The sequence below is a fragment of the Podarcis tiliguerta genome (assembly GCF_965153285.1).
Source record: "Podarcis tiliguerta genome assembly, chromosome: 4".
In the NCBI taxonomy this organism is placed as follows: Eukaryota; Metazoa; Chordata; class Lepidosauria; order Squamata; family Lacertidae; genus Podarcis; species Podarcis tiliguerta.
This window is the reverse complement of record NC_139537.1, coordinates 91,521,383-91,536,963: the sequence shown is the minus strand read 5'-3', so window position 1 is coordinate 91,536,963 and position 15,581 is coordinate 91,521,383. Positions and strand designations below refer to the sequence as shown.

General features: G+C 41.8%; 1 protein-coding gene across 2 annotated transcripts in view; it reads left to right on the top strand.

Moving 5' to 3' along the window:
• Positions 1-15,581, top strand: part of ABCC4 (ATP binding cassette subfamily C member 4 (PEL blood group)) — a 158,618-nt gene that overhangs the window by 107,738 nt on the left and 35,299 nt on the right. For both annotated transcript variants that reach the window (XM_083435777.1, XM_083435776.1), the window contains exons 22-26: positions 1,247-1,366; positions 2,591-2,701; positions 3,308-3,408; positions 4,326-4,517; positions 9,457-9,612. In XM_083435777.1, the coding sequence (XP_083291903.1) occupies positions 1,247-1,366; positions 2,591-2,701; positions 3,308-3,408; positions 4,326-4,517; positions 9,457-9,612 (680 nt within the window). The remainder of the gene's footprint in view (positions 1-1,246; positions 1,367-2,590; positions 2,702-3,307; positions 3,409-4,325; positions 4,518-9,456; positions 9,613-15,581) is intronic.

Below are 15,581 nucleotides of genomic sequence, written 5' to 3'. Positions count from 1 at the left end.
AACAACCCCACCACTGCTGGGTCTTCTAAGTATGGCTGGATTCACATGACCTCTTATTCCATTTTCATGATGTTTCCCTTACTGTTATATTTGAGCTTTCACGCAAGGTAAAATCCACTTCCGGAACTGTAGTGGTACAGGTTTGGCACTCATTTTAATATTATTTTCAAAAAGATTTTTTTTTCCTGGGAACAAAAAACATTGCACCATATTTCACTGAAGTTTCAGAAGTGGCTTTTATGTTGTGCGAAAGCTCAGATATAATGCGGCACTTAACAGTACCTGTATAAGGTAAAAAGCTAAAGGACCCCTGGACAGTTAAGTCCAGTCAAAGGCAACTATGGGGTTGCGGCGCTCATCTTGCTTTCAGCCAAGGAAGCCGGCGTTTGTCCACAGACAGCTTTCTGGATCATGTGGCCAGCATGACTAAATCTCTTCTGGCACAACGGAACACCATGACGTAAGCCAGAGCTCATGGAAACGCCGTTTATCTTCCCGCCCAGCGGTATCTATTTATCTACTTGCACTGATGTGCTTTTGAACTGTTAGGTTGGCAGAAGCTGGGACAGAGCAACAGGAGCTTACCCCGTCGTGCGGATTTGAACCGCCAACCTTCTGATCGGCAAGCCCAAGAGTGGTTTAGACCACAGCGTGTATAAGGTACTGTGCAAGGTCAGGGGTGGCCATCAAAGCCACCCCTAAATTTGATGACCCTTGCCATTGAAGTACATGTAAAGTTGGGGTGCCAAGATGGATTCACTTGGTACAAGCCCTGAAGTTGCCTTGAGCTTGGGTTCAGTTCTCCTCACTGGTCCATTGACATGGCTTCTTCACGCTCTGTGTTCTCATCTTTACTGCTAAAGATGCTCTTGGGATGTCCTCCTGATGCTACTTCTGCCTCTATCTTGTAAAGTAAGCGGGTACACCCAACTAATCAGCAGCCCACCCAGGTTTCTCTGACTGAAGGCTGTGTTACCCATGTACCAAACAGTATAACATTCTCACCGGTAAGATGTAACCCCATAAGTTTCACAATTATGTGACTTGGTATAAATTAAAGTAGTTAGTTCTTGAGAATTCTGAATCACAGAATACTTTGTCAGTGATAAGCATGGTTAACATAACCTTGGAGGAAAACCCTCTTTCTCTCTTTTTTTAATATAACTGAGTAATAAATACCATACATTTATTCAGATAGTACTCTTAGTTGAGAATGATGGGTATCATTTAAACCCTCATCTTGCAGCTCGAAGCCCCGTGTTCTCTCATTTGTCGTCATCGCTCCAGGGACTTTGGACTATTCGTGCTTTTAAAGCAGAGCAAAGATTCCAAGAATTATTTGATGCGCATCAAGATCTTCACACAGGTTTGGAAAAAATAAAATAAAATAAATATTTTGCAGTTTGGTGGAATTTAGTCACAAAGCTTCTGCTGAGCTGTACTACTCAAGATGCAGGAGAAGAGTAAGAATTTTATAGCTACCTAGCTATTAAATTCTTACTTTGAGACTGACAACCCTCTAGCACAAGCAGGAGGGAACCTGTTTCTCTTCAGCTTTTGTTGGACTACAACTCCCATCATCCTTGACCAATAACATGCTGGCTAAGGCTGATGGGAGTTGGAGTCTATCAACTGCCCTTTATCCCTTTCCCACTCCTAGAATCTCATCCAGCCTCTGATGCTTGAAAATCATTGCAAGGATCCTGTTCCAGATTGGCTGAAGCCCTCAACAGGAGCACTTCTCTTAGGGGTTTGGGATATACTGCAACATTGTGTTGCAGGTAAGGAGGGATTTCTGGATTTCTGGCCCCTGACTCTTCTGAATGTGTTCATTCATAAGTCTGTTCCATCCCATTTCTGTATTACTCTACAAGTACCATCTGCACAAAAATGAACATTTTAATATGCATTAAAATACAGTGGTACCTCAGGTTACAAATGCTTTGGGTTACAAACACTTCAGGTTACAGACTCCGCTAACCCAGAAGTAGTACCTCAGGTTAAGAACTTTACTTCAGGATGAGAACAGAAATCGCTCGGCAGCAGCGGGAGGCCCCATTAGCTAAAGTGGTACCTCAGGTTAAGAACAGTTTCAGCTTAAGAACAGACCTCCAGAATGAATTAAGTTCTTAACCAGAGGTACCACCGTATGTCATTTTTAAAAGTACTTATCTAAAAATATGCACTCTAGAATGCATTTTGATACTTTTTTAAAAAAATCAAGAACTGCACTGCAGAAATTGGAGATGTGTGGAATTCACATTGGTCTGAGAGGAGTGGATCAGGTCGGCTTGTGTCAAAATTCTCGCACTTGCAGATCATCCTTTATTACTTCAAGGAAAGTTGCTATTCAGAATTTCATAATTTGCCTGGACAACCAAATTGGAATATTCTGTCTGTTAACAAACAGAGAAATGGTATTGTACTGTATACTGGTAGACTCATAACACAAAAGACTTCCTGGCTAAAGATGCCCCATTGGTCTTAGTGTGGTCCTGATGTTTCCCAGGCTTAACTGTTCTTCAGAGTATGACTTGGCTTTTGACATAAACATTCCCCCTCCTTTTTTATTTTCTTCTTTCTTTTTTAGAGGCTTGGTTCTTATTTTTGACGACCTCTCGATGGTTTGCCGTACGCCTGGACGCCATCTGTGCCATCTTTGTGGTTGTGGTTGCCTTTGCTTCTTTGCTCCTTGCTCATAGTGAGTATATTCGCTGGAGTAGCAGCTACTCTTCCACGACTTGATTTGCGTTATCATTTTCCTCTAATCGTGCTAAAGCCAACAGCTGAGTGAATTATTCTCTGCCTGAAAGTCAGACATCTGTAATGGGACATTACATCAAAAAGTGTTATGGCTTTGTGGTATTACAAGTGAAGACCCTACCAACATGTCTCATGTGATGATAGATTTTAAGTTTCTTTCTTATTTAATAAGATTTTTATTAAATTTTCTGCTTTACAATCTCAGATAAACATTTTACATACTTAGAATATCAATGACTTTGCTTCTTTCCCCCCTCATGGTTCATTTTGCATATCTTATATCCCTGCATATTTTACAAAAACTATACCAATCGGTTTTCCATTATTACACCCATCAAAAATTATTTACACTGTTGAATTTACCTGAATGCTGCTAGCGTTTTCAGTTGTACACAATTATTTTCCATAAACGTTTTCTGATCTTCTTTAAATGCATGTTCTTCTAGTTCTCTTATTCTGTATGTTAAGTCTGCAAGTTGTGCATATTAAATTAAAAAGTTTGTATAAAAGTTTTGAAACTTTCCTTCTTTTTTCCTCGGTATAGCTCTAGATGCGGGGCAGGTTGGTTTAGCCTTGTCCTACTCAATCACGCTCATGGGAACATTTCAGTGGGGAGTTCGGCAAAGCGCTGAAGTCGAGAACCTGGTAATATCCATTAGTTCCAATTGGAAGCTTTGAAAATACTTTTTGTGTTGCTTGGGCATTGCAGTTAAATGCCACTGCTTTCCAAAGCACGATGTTATATACACTATAATACATGCTTTTTGAGTTTTGCATAGTAACACAATAATTGCTTGTTTAGTAACATAATAATTGCTTGAAGGTATGCAAGCTGGAAAAAATAATGTTAAAATTACTCCTGTAGTTGCTGATATTGATAAAGCAGGCTTATAGTTTGAATTTCCTAGTTTATAGATTGCAGTAATATAATGCAAAATGGTTAGGCTGCTAAAGAGAGTGACTTATGGCTGTCTAGAATATAAGCCATCATGATGTAGAGTGGGAATCAGAAAACTGAGCCCTTTGCACCTTTGGGGAGGAAAGATGGGATATATATTTAATAAACAAACAAACAGACAAATTCAGACCAAGGAGAAATAGGTTAAGGTTGAAGTTTAGGTGCCGATACATCATAATGTGTCAGGTTTTGGGAATTTACCTGCCCTGGTTAGATATCTGTAAAATGGAACTGAAGAACAGTCCACTTCTCTGAAGCCTGAGGATTTGATAGATGTTAAAAGATAATTCTCACCTTAGGGGATCACAGCATCATTGTTTCATCCATTTAAGGAATTTGAAAACAGTTGTCAAGAGAAGCGGCAAAAGTCTTTTGGAAACCGTATAAACCATCATTTTCTGCCCTTAGTGGTAGAAACACCGGCACTGATTGGTACAATTATGGAGGAAGGAGTGGGTGGTGGAAACCAAAGCATTCAGGTTGCGAGAGAAGTTGTGGATTTGAGAATCCAATCCTGGTGACTAGAAAATTAATTCCTTGAATCAGCTTCTGTAATGGCAGACAGGGTTGTTGACGTGCATCTGGATTTGTTGCTTTGTTCCAGATGATATCAGTAGAAAGAGTCCTGGAATATACAGAACTTGACAAGGAAGCACCTTGGGAGACAAACAAGCGCCCGCCACCGGACTGGCCAAGCGAAGGTGTTGTTGTGTTTGAAAATGTGAACTTTGCTTACACCATAGATGGTCCTTTGGTACTGAGACATTTGTCTGCAGTAGTGAAGTCAAAAGAAAAGGTACATTTTTTTGGTTTTTGGTCACCCAGGTAAAATGGATCTTGAGAGTCATGTAATCCGGACATTGTGAACCTGTGACCCTACAAATGTTGGGATCCAGCTTCTTTCCCTACACACTGTGGGCCATATGGGTGGAACTTATGGGGAAAGCTTCCTAGATAGACATTCATCCCCCCCCAAGAAATGGGTCCCTTCTAAGTGAAAGTTTCACTCAATGTGATACTTTCTTCCCCAAGACTCTTAATTCTCTCCTTATGAGAGTGGCTAATTTTACCAGTTGACAACAGACTTTGTGCATCACTGCTGCTCTGGAAGGCCCTTGATTTTCAGGGGACTTTGAGGTCTGCACCCATCTATGGGACTACTTGTTGTTTAGTCGTGTCCGACCCTTCGTGACCCCATGGACCAGAGTACGCCAGGCACTCCTGTCTTCCACTGCCTCCCGCAGTTTGGTCAAATTCATGTTTATAGCTTCGATAACACTGTCCAACCATCTCGTCCTCTGTCGTCCCCTTCTCCTTGTGCCCTCCATCTTTCCCAACATCAGGGTCTTTTCCAGGGAGTCTTCTCTTATGAGGTGGCCCAAGTATTGGAGTCTCAGCTTCAGGATCTGTCCTTCCAGTGAGCACTCAGGGCTGATTTCCTTCAGAATGGATAGGTTTGATCTTCTTGCAGTCCATGGGTCTCTCAAGAGTCTCCTCCAGCACCATAATTCAAAAGCATCAATTCTTTGGCGATCAGCCTTCTTTATGGTGCAGCTCTCACTTCCATACATCACTACTGGGAAAACCATAGCTTTAACTATACGGACCTTTGTTGGCAAGGTGATGTCTCTGCTTTTTAAGATGCTGTCTAGGTTTGTCATTGCTTTTCTCCCAAGAAGCAGGCGTCTTTTAATTTTGCGGCTGCTGTCACCATCTGCAGTGATCATGGAGCCCAAGAAAGTAAAGGAAATCCCGAAAAGACCCTGTGCATCAGTAGAAAAAGCCTCATCTTTTACTGGATACAAATTAAGAGTATTGTAAGCCGAAGGCAGATCTACCAGTTTTCTCTTGTGCTATTATATAAGGGTTTTTTTTTGGGGGGGGGGGCACATGCCAGACTAGAGGACTATCACTTATGCATCTCTTTTTGCTGGGGACAGACAAGGAGCAGTGGGTTTTAAGTTCAGGAAAGTAGAGCAATAGAGACTTAAGAGCAGTTCAGTAATTGAATAGGGAGCTTATGGATTCCCATTCATTGGAAATAATTCAAAAACAGCTTGGATAAACATCTCATAGTGGGGATTTTTAGGGGTAAGATAACCTTTTTTCCGGATTGTGGATTATATTAGGTGCCCCATTGGGCACCTCTGGTGACCACATATTCCTGCATATCTAAAATGCTTTCTCATCCCCCTAACTCCCAATTGATTTCTGAGAAAGAATGATTTTCCTTACGAAAAAATTTCCAGCTTGTCTTTTATTTGCAGAGAGATGACTTCATGGGAACAAGCTGGGTGGGAGTTGAAGCTCTTGAGGTTTTTATGCAGTGCGTCTGTTTATCTCTTTCATACTCCTACTTGCCTTTGGGCCCAGCTCACTTGCCGGGGTAATAAGCCATTCTAATAGCGGATAAGAAGATTTGCATTTCACGGGAAGAAACAAACAAAATAAAGGATGAGAAATAAGAGAGAGAATTTGTTGCTTAGGCAGTGGCTCAGTGCTGCCTGCATTTCTTGGTCTGCTTGGTTTTCTTTTACGTTTTCATTGCTAAAAGAAGAGGGTTATTGTTTCTTTGCCATCATAAAGAAGAGATGCAGTCAATTATTATCATTATCATTATGCTTGCTATTATTTTTATTATTTTTATTATTAATAGGGCATAGCAGTAATATTATCAGGAGTTGCCACACTGAGAGCCAGTGTGGTGTAGTGGTTAAGAGCAGTGGACTTGTAATCTGGTGAACCGGGTTCGATTCCCCGCTCCTCCACATGCAGCTGCTGGGTGACCTTGGGCTAGTCACACTTCTCTGAAGTCTCTCAGCCCCACTCACCTCACAGAGTGTTTGTTGTGGGGGAGGAAGGGAAAGGAGATTGTTAGCCGCTTTGAGACTCCTTAGGGTAGTGATAAAGCGGGATATCAAATCCAAACTCTTTCTTTTTTTTAAGGCCCAAGGGTGCATTCAGATTTTTGAGCAAGTGTTTTTTCACACCATCTCTCTCCAGCATTCAGCTCCAGTAGAATCAGTCCTAGACTTGGAAAGCACATAATGCTAGAAGAGTAAGTGAGACAGAGTTAGCCACCCTCACCAACTCATGCCCAAGGAGGCAGTGGGGCACGGGCAGGCCTGCAGAGGCATTGCTGGCACCAAGAAACAGATCTCAAGGGCATCATTGCAATAGTGGCACCCTTTGCAAACTATAGATTGTTTTCCTTTCTCACTTGTGCCTTCTCCAAAGCCTTTCCTACAGACTGCCTTATCATGATGGGGAACTGGGAGAAATTCTTGTTGTCAAGCTCATCTCCTCTTCTTTTCCCTCCCTAATCTGACCTTGGGAGTGATCCAATGCACAAGACGCTGGTGTAAAGCAAGCCGGTGTAAGAGACCTAAATCCCCAGTTGCCATTAGCAGCTCACTTTACCCCATACGACAAAGCATTTCCCCCCGACATTGCTCAGTGCGCTCTTTTTCATTGGATGCCAGCCTGAAAGAGGAATTGTTGACAATGAGCACAGCAGCTGCATTTTTATTTTAAGTACCAATGTTTATCAAATGCTTTCATGCTGCTAATGCACTTCTGCACATCAGTGACATCAGAGGAAACACTTGAACTCTTTTGTTCTAATACCGAACCCTGCACAGTTTTGTTTCCTTGCTCTTCCCTTTTAAAAATTATTATCATTCAGCTTTCTTATCCTCATCTTCGCTTCTGAAGGAAGTCACGCTCTTTCGGAAGTCATAGCACCTCCGTCTTTCTGCTCCTTGTGAAAATCAAAGCTGGAGGGATCAAGCTATTTTTCAGACGTTTGTGCACATTTCAAAGTATCTGCTTTGCTTTCCAGCAGCAAAATTGAAAGAGCAGCAAAATAATTGTTTTAAAAAGCTCTTTGTCTCACATGGTTGAGACTACACAGCCAAGTACATTCAGTGTCTCCTTCTTCTGGAGGGTGAAAGGTGCAGTCGAGAGTGGTTCAGGGTCCGAGGCCTGTTGGAGTTCTGCCACGGTTCAATTCCAGGAGGAGAACAAATGACCGGCTTATTGTAGCACACTTTGGCATATATGTATTTCTGAATACTTCCAACTGGAAGGAGATAAACCCAGAGCAGAGCCTTGTGCAGCCACCCTGCATGCAAACTTTTAGTGCAGAGAGGAAGGCAGAATTAGTTGCCCCAAGTCAAGGCATTGGTGCCTTAAGGTAATTTTAGACTCTGTTGTTGTTGTTTAGTCGTTCAGTCGTGTCCGACTCTTTGTGACCCCATGGACCAGAGCACGCCAGGCACTCCTGTCTTCCACTGCCACCCGCAGTTTGGTCAGATTCATGTTTGTAGCTTCGAGAACACTGTCTAACCATCTCGTCCTCTGTCATCCCCTTCTCCTTGTGCCCTCCATCTTTCCCAACATCAGGGTCTTTTCCAGGGAGTCTTCTCTTCTCATGAGGTGGCCAAAGTATTGGAGCCTCAGCTTCACGATCTGTCCTTCCAGTGAGCACTCAGGGCTGATTTCCTTAAGAATGGATGCGTTTGATCTTCTTGCAGTCCATGGGACTCTCAAGAGTCTCCTCCATCACCATAATTCAAAAGCGTCAATTCTTCGGCGATCAGCCTTCTTTATGGTGCAGCTCTCACTTCCATACATCACTACTGGGAAAACCATAGCTTTTACTATACGGACCTTTTTTAGACTCTAGAAGTGGGCTTAATAAAAAAAACCAAACTCTCACACTGGGGGAGAATGGATGGTGCCCCTTCACCCAGTCTAGAACAGCTCTGCCAGGCTCTGCCCACACAGTGATGCCAGCATCACTCCAGTGCTGCTGATCTGCCCATTCTGCCTGCTAAAAGATTTTTGTTGTTATAGATTCTGTCATATTAAAGAGTTAATAAAAAGATATATACAGTGTCTTTTCTGATGGCACAATATTAGACTGCGGTGAACATGTCCTCTCAGATCAGCTGATGTTATATAAACAAACCACTCACACTTACCTGCTCTTTTTTAGGTGAATTATTTTGGTTTTGTGTGTCACGGTTTTATATATTGTGTGTATATATATATATATATAATGGTGAGAAGCCACTCTGGACCTCTGAGAGGGTCTAGCTCGTGCCGTGGACTTTGTACTTCCAACAACTGACCTCATATACTGATTCAGAGGTCTTGGGTTAATATTTTTGTTGTCTCCATTTCCCCTTTTTATAATGGAAAAGCCAGTGACCTACCCATGAGACTTGCTCTGAGGTTAGATTAGAGAAAGGAAATGTTATTCCTTTATCCCAAAGAAAATGTTAATAATGTTTTATAAGCCACCCCATCCCTGAAGGGTTAGGGCAGGCAACAATAAATTTAGAAACAAATAAAAAATTGCATTAAAATTTAAGATCAATTTTAACAGCTGAGACAAGACAGTTATGCCTTAAGGGAAAGGGCGGGAATCTTAATAAATGAAGTAGATGGCAGATATTATTAATGGAAACGCTTTTGTTTTATCCATATTACTTTGGCCTTGTATGGCAGTAGCTTTATACCACTCAAGTATGTTCAGGTATTACTGGCACAGTTTAAAAACAATGTTTATTTATAGTGATCTTCTTTTTGCTGCCTTGTCTTCTGTTATCTGGCTTGTCAATCTTGCCCACCAAGTACTAAAATATGCAAGATAATTGTGAACAGCACTTTAGAAAAATGCTCTGTTCATGGCTTAGCTCTTGTGCGTCTCTTTTTTTTTTTCCTTTCAGGTTGGAATTGTGGGAAGAACAGGAGCTGGAAAGAGTTCTTTAATAGCTGCTCTTTTCCGGTTGGCTGAGCCCCAAGGAAGAATTTGGATTGATAAGTATTTGACATCAGAACTAGGACTTCATGACTTAAGGAAGAAAATTTCAATCATACCTCAGGTATGGTCTACTTTGTGTATCAGTACATTATAGAGGTCCAGCACTCTCCAGAAAGTCGGGATTTGTAGTATTTTCTTTATCGTTATTCTGCACCCTGTTGGTACCATTCCAGGAATCTTTTGTAGTGTTGTGGTTCTTTTTCTCTCTCGACCCCCCAGTCATTTAAATTTTTTTTTTTTTTTTTTGCACATGTTAATCCTCTTTTCTCTGAATGTTGACTCAAAAATGAAGTGAAATTATGATGACTATTTTAACGGTTTCATTATCTGTGTTTCTGCCATGCCCAAGCAGCTTGCTTGCATTCATTAGTTATCATTGCAGATTGAATTTAGTTTGTAGGCAAAGGTGCTGTATTCTGAAGGCAGAGGGGCGACACACAAGATACGTTGGAGCAGAAATTACAGCAACATTCAGATATATAAAAGGCTAAAAATTTGCAGGCCAAGTTGCTGTGATGCGTCTTGACCATTCTTACCCACAAACTGAATAAAAGTCTGTCCTTACATATCCTGGCATATCAGTTTTCACTGTGGACACAACCCATGTGGGAAACAGTTATGGCCCTTCTGTGTGTACAATTTATAGCAGTCCTCCACCCCAATTTTTCTGCATGCCTCGCCATGATGTCATTCATCACTCCACAGCTCTTTCCAAATACAGCAGCCACTTTTTCTTCACTTGCCCCCCCCCCCCGAAAAAAGTGAAGGATCGTAACTCCAGGATGGGGTCATAACATTTCCATGATGTGAAAAGCGCTTTTGCCTAGTTTTCTGCGTTCTGTGTGGCATTTGATGTGTGAGGTTTGAGTGACTTCCATTTTGTACCCCCCCTCCTGATCAAGTTTTCTTTCTTTTTTTTTTTGGTTTTGCAAATTCACAGAAAAATATTCTTGCAAATATTAAAGTTTTACACGATTCTTTTGAATCTAGGACTTCCCTTCTCCCCTCCGTGGGTTCATTAAAAAACTTTTCCAATTGCATATTATAGGTACATCCAATTTGCAGTCCTCCATTATATCCAAAGTCTATGTCTTATTCCAAGAGTTATTTAAAGCCTGCCCAAGAGTTCAGGTGTTTACAGTGGTCTTTCAGATACAATCTATATTTGTCCCCTTCTCTGTTCAAGTTTTGATCTTCCTGATTTCTGTTAGTCTTGCTATCTCTGCCAGTTAGTCTTGCTATCTCTGCATAGTCCAATAGTTTCACCTGCCAGTCCACCCTCATGGTGGTGTGGTTAAGAGCGGTAGTCTCGTAATCTGGGGAACCGGGTTCGCGTCTCCACTCCTCCACATGCAGCTGCTGGGTGACCTTGGGCCAGTCACACTTCTTTGAAGTCTCTCAGCCCCACTCACCTCACAGAGTGTTTGTTGTGGGGGAGGAAGGGAAAGGAGAATGTTGGCCACTTTGAGACTCCTTAAAAAGGGAGTGAAAAGCGGGATATCAAATCCAAACTCTTCTTCTTCTTCTTCTTCTTCTTCTTCTTCTTCTTCTTCTGGGTGAGCAACATCCTTGCAGCTGTTGTAGCATGCATAAATAGCCTTTTCGGTTCTTTTGGAATCTCTGCAGCTACAATTCCTAACAAAAAGGCTTCTGGTTTTTTAACAAAGGTTATTTTAAACATTTTTTTCAACTCATTATACCATTTCCCAAAATTCATTTATCACTTTACAGTTCCACCACATATGGTAAAAGGTGCCTTCTTTCTGTTTGCATTTCCAACAAATATTTGAATTAGTCCTGTACATTTCCACTACCCCTGGTCAACCTCTTTTGATGGGAGGTCATCCGGACCTAAACAGTGAACTCAGAAAGTTCCTGTTGTCTAAACAGAATTCCAGAACCAGGTGTTCAATACCAAAATGATAATTGTAACCTGAAAGGGCTTTTGATACCGTGTACATTTGCTCATTAATAAGATATTTGCTTGGTTAGTGGAAAAGAGAATAGAAGTGGTGTGGGTACACATCCCATCATTGGTCTTGACAGAAAAAGCACAGTCACCATCAAAACAACAGTGACATTCCACAGGTGCTGGGGACGTACCGCTGCAATTTCGCTCCAAGAAACATCAGAACAAGCAATGGCTAGCATGTCTGGAAGGCTCCTGTTGTGCAAATTTGATCTCCATGTGGTTTGTGTAATTTTAGCCATTTCAGCAAAAACCGAGGCATGGCTTCCCATTGGTTGCAAGAGCTTCTTGCACTCAGTGGAAGCCGCGTTGCATGTTTGGGTTCCGAACGTTTGAAAATGGAAGCATTTACTTCCGTTTTTTTGGTGCTCAAGAACCGAAGCGTATGACAATGGTGCTCTTTTTGGCTTTGCTGTTGCTATGGTGTATTAAGTTTTTACCTTATACCTTTGGTACATTTTATTTTATTTTATTACTTTATTTTATTGCATTGCATTGCATTGCATTGGCTAGTGGCTGATGCAAATAAAGATTCTTCTGGTTCAAATTCTTCTGATATAGCATGAAGGAAGAATAGTCATTTTCCTTCAACGCAGAATGACCAAATAAAACTCCAAACATCTGGGATGGGTGAAGGCAGGGACTCCATCCTCAAACATGACTTCATTTTAGAAAACCGTTTCCGGACAAGGGAGAGGGACTTGGGAGAGGTGAAGAAATTGAGAGGCAAAGTAGTGACTGGTGGGGTAGTGGGGAGGAAGACTCTCTCTCATAACACACTACCTGTGTGCTAAGAGCTATAGGTAAAAGAAGGGCTGGGAAGAGCAGGATTCTGGGGTCAGAATGGGTTTTCCTACAAGTGAGGCTCATGACATTTATGATGATTTGGCGGGAGGCATGTTTCTGTTTACGAAGCACGACCACAGCAAGCCCAAAGAAAATGACCTAATTTGGGGTGGATTCATAGCTACAGTCTCCCTAGTAAAATGGAAAGCTGGGTTGCTCCTTTCCTACCTCAACATTTTGTTGCTCATGTGTGTGTTTTTAATTCATGACAGTGTCACAAACTCAGTGCTAGGAGCCATGCGCAGTAATTACCTTTTATATAAAGAGGGTTTTTTTTGCTGAGAGTTTTTCTTGTTTTTTAATGCACTACGGTAAAAATTTTTAGTGAGCAGAATGGCCCTCTAAAAGCCCCCTTTGGCTTATCCTCCTTTCCCCCTCTGTTCAAAGAATGGAAAGCACAGAAAGAGGCAGGTATGCTATTACTAGCAAATACATACAATTGGATTGCAGCCTAATGCAGCCTCCCTTTTTGTTTCTGAACACTGAAGGCTTCATTAATGCACAGTAGCGCTTCTGAGTGAAGTTGGTGACCTTTTTGTATCTAAAGAGGACTTTACATGGACTTAAATTCTTCTGCCTTTGTGCTTGCACAATGTTCTTTTCTCCTGAAAATGGACGATGATCAGTTCATTCAAAGGCTGCAGGGTTTTGAAAGGCCTTTTCCAGGCTATTTCAGGTGGGAGTTGCATTGTAAAATACTGGGGGGGGAATACATTTAAGAGCTCAGAGATATTCTCCGAAGCTAAGTCTGCTTTCTATCCTTTGAGATACTTGCTGTTATATACATTGTTGACACACGGGCTTCTTGTTATGAGTGTACAATTAGTTTGACAAAATAAGAAGTGTTTTGACTTCTATCTTTCCAGTTGTAAGTAAAGGTTTAGTCTAAAATCCCTGGGGAGATTCAAGTGTCTAAAGATTGGTGGGTAGAATTACTTTGCAGGTGAAAAGAGACCTCCCCCCCCCCATCCCCAAATTCTTAGGAGTTTATAAAAGGAAGTAACCTTTGCATGTTTGGATTTGAAAACTGCGGACGAGGCTAAATTGTGCAATCTTTTATTAATTAATACAATATCAGGTGTGTTGGAAGCAACTGCACGAAGTGATTCTTCATCCTCAAACACTCTGTCCATACTCTCTCTTGATCAAATTCTCCTTGTCTCTTTGCTGTAGAGTTGCTGGTGCAAACTGCCCTTTGGTGTGAAACCAGTAGTTGGGGCTGGTTCACAAAACCCTAAGTATTGCTGGGAAAGCAGGGAGGGAGATGTTGCAGAAAGGCCGGGGAAGCAGTCAGCAGGCACTCCTAATTTTTATTTACGTTTTTGTTTATATTTAAAGCTTACATCTTGCCCGTTTTATTTTTCAAGAACTCAAGGGAGTTAGCAAGTCAAGGCAAGTATTAAAACAATATTTCGTATGTAAACGAATTCTTCGGTTAAGCTGAATAATAAAACCCACAAAAACCCACAGTAATGATTTCAACGCAGCCAAAGAGCAGACATAAAAATAATCAGCCCTTTTTGAGCAAGCACATATTTGCCCAGCTGCCTAAATCTCTACCAGATAACACTTGGCTTGGCAAGGCATTCCATGATATGGGTGGCACAGTGAAGAATGCCTTAGCTGTGGCTGCCATCAGCTGGGCCCTGAACTATGGCTGAGCAATGGCGAAACATCATATCAGCACAGGGGTGTTGTGTCTGTATATTATTATTATTATTATTATTATTATTATTATTATTATTATTATTATTATTATTAGAATTTATATCCCGCCCTATACCCAGAGGTCTCAGGGTGGTTCACAGAAAAGATTGACATCAAAACCACAATATATATAATCAAAATAAAAACAACCCAATAACACCCCCCAAAAGAGCCACATTTTTAAAGGGCATAGAATGTCAATCAGATCAACCAAAGGCCTGGTTAAAAAGGAAGGTGCATAATGAAGGCGCCAGGCGAACTTCCCTGGGGAGAGCATTCCACAGACGGGGAGCCACTACAGAGAAGGCCCTTCTCCTGTGTTGCCACCCTCCAGACCTCGAGGAGGAGGCACACAAAGGAGGATTTTTTTAAAGTCTCCAGTGAAAATTTGGACTGCCGCCAGTTTGCCAAGGATGCACAGCACCCATGACTCTTAATCTGGGTGGTGCAGAGCAGGTGCCCAGCATCAGTAATGGCTTAATGAGGGTGATGAGTAGTTCAGTTGCCCTGTTGAATTCAGTTCTTTCTCTGGATGCCTAAATGACTTTTGTGGTATGCAGTGCCTTTTACCAGCTTAGGCTGGCATCCCAGCTGAGGCCCCTCTTACATAGAAATATCCCTCTCCTCTGTTCAAATACATGTTAGGTTATTATGGTTTAATGTACATGGGGCTGCCTTTGAATATTGTTCCTAAACATTATTGCTTCGAAATGCTAAAGTCAGGTTTTAACTGGTGCTTGCGACGCATCTTCTGAATGCTAATAATAATGCTAATAATGCTAATAATAATAATAATTTATTTATACCCTGCACATCTGAGCAACTCCCAACAGAATACTAAAAACATGATAAAACATAAAACATTAAAAACTTCCCTAAACATGGTTGCTTTCAGATGTCTTCTAAAAGTCAGGTAGTTTATTTCCTTGACATCTGATGGGAGGGCATTCCATAGGGGGGTGCCACTACCAAGAAGGCCCTCTGCCTGGTTCCCTGTAGCTTCACTTCTCACAGTGAGGGAACTGCCAGAAGGCCCTCAGAGCTGGACCTCAGCGTCCGGGCTGAACGATGGGGGTGGAGACGCTCCTTCAGGTATACTATCCTTCGGGTAGTGATAAAGCGGGATATCAAATCCAAACTGGGCCAAGGCTGTTTATGGCTTTAAAGGTTAGCACCAGATACCTGCACTGGCTCCCAGTTTGTTTCCAGGCCCAATTCAAATGCTGGCTTTGATCTTTTGGGGTTTGGCTATGTGCTTCCATTTGAGCATGCCCATTTTCAGCCATCGCCATACGAGACCACTTCTGAAATTAAGCAGGTGGCAACCAGAAAAGTGCAACAGTAGGGGGAAGGCATGAGCCCTACCGCACAAAACTCTCCCATGGCTGCAAAGATGGATAGGTTTTCTTTCAGGGAAGCATCATTTCAGGGGATCCATCATTTACTTACCGTCTTATCAAGAACTTGCTACGTTTCCTTGGAATATAAGTTAGAAAGCTGGTAGGTTC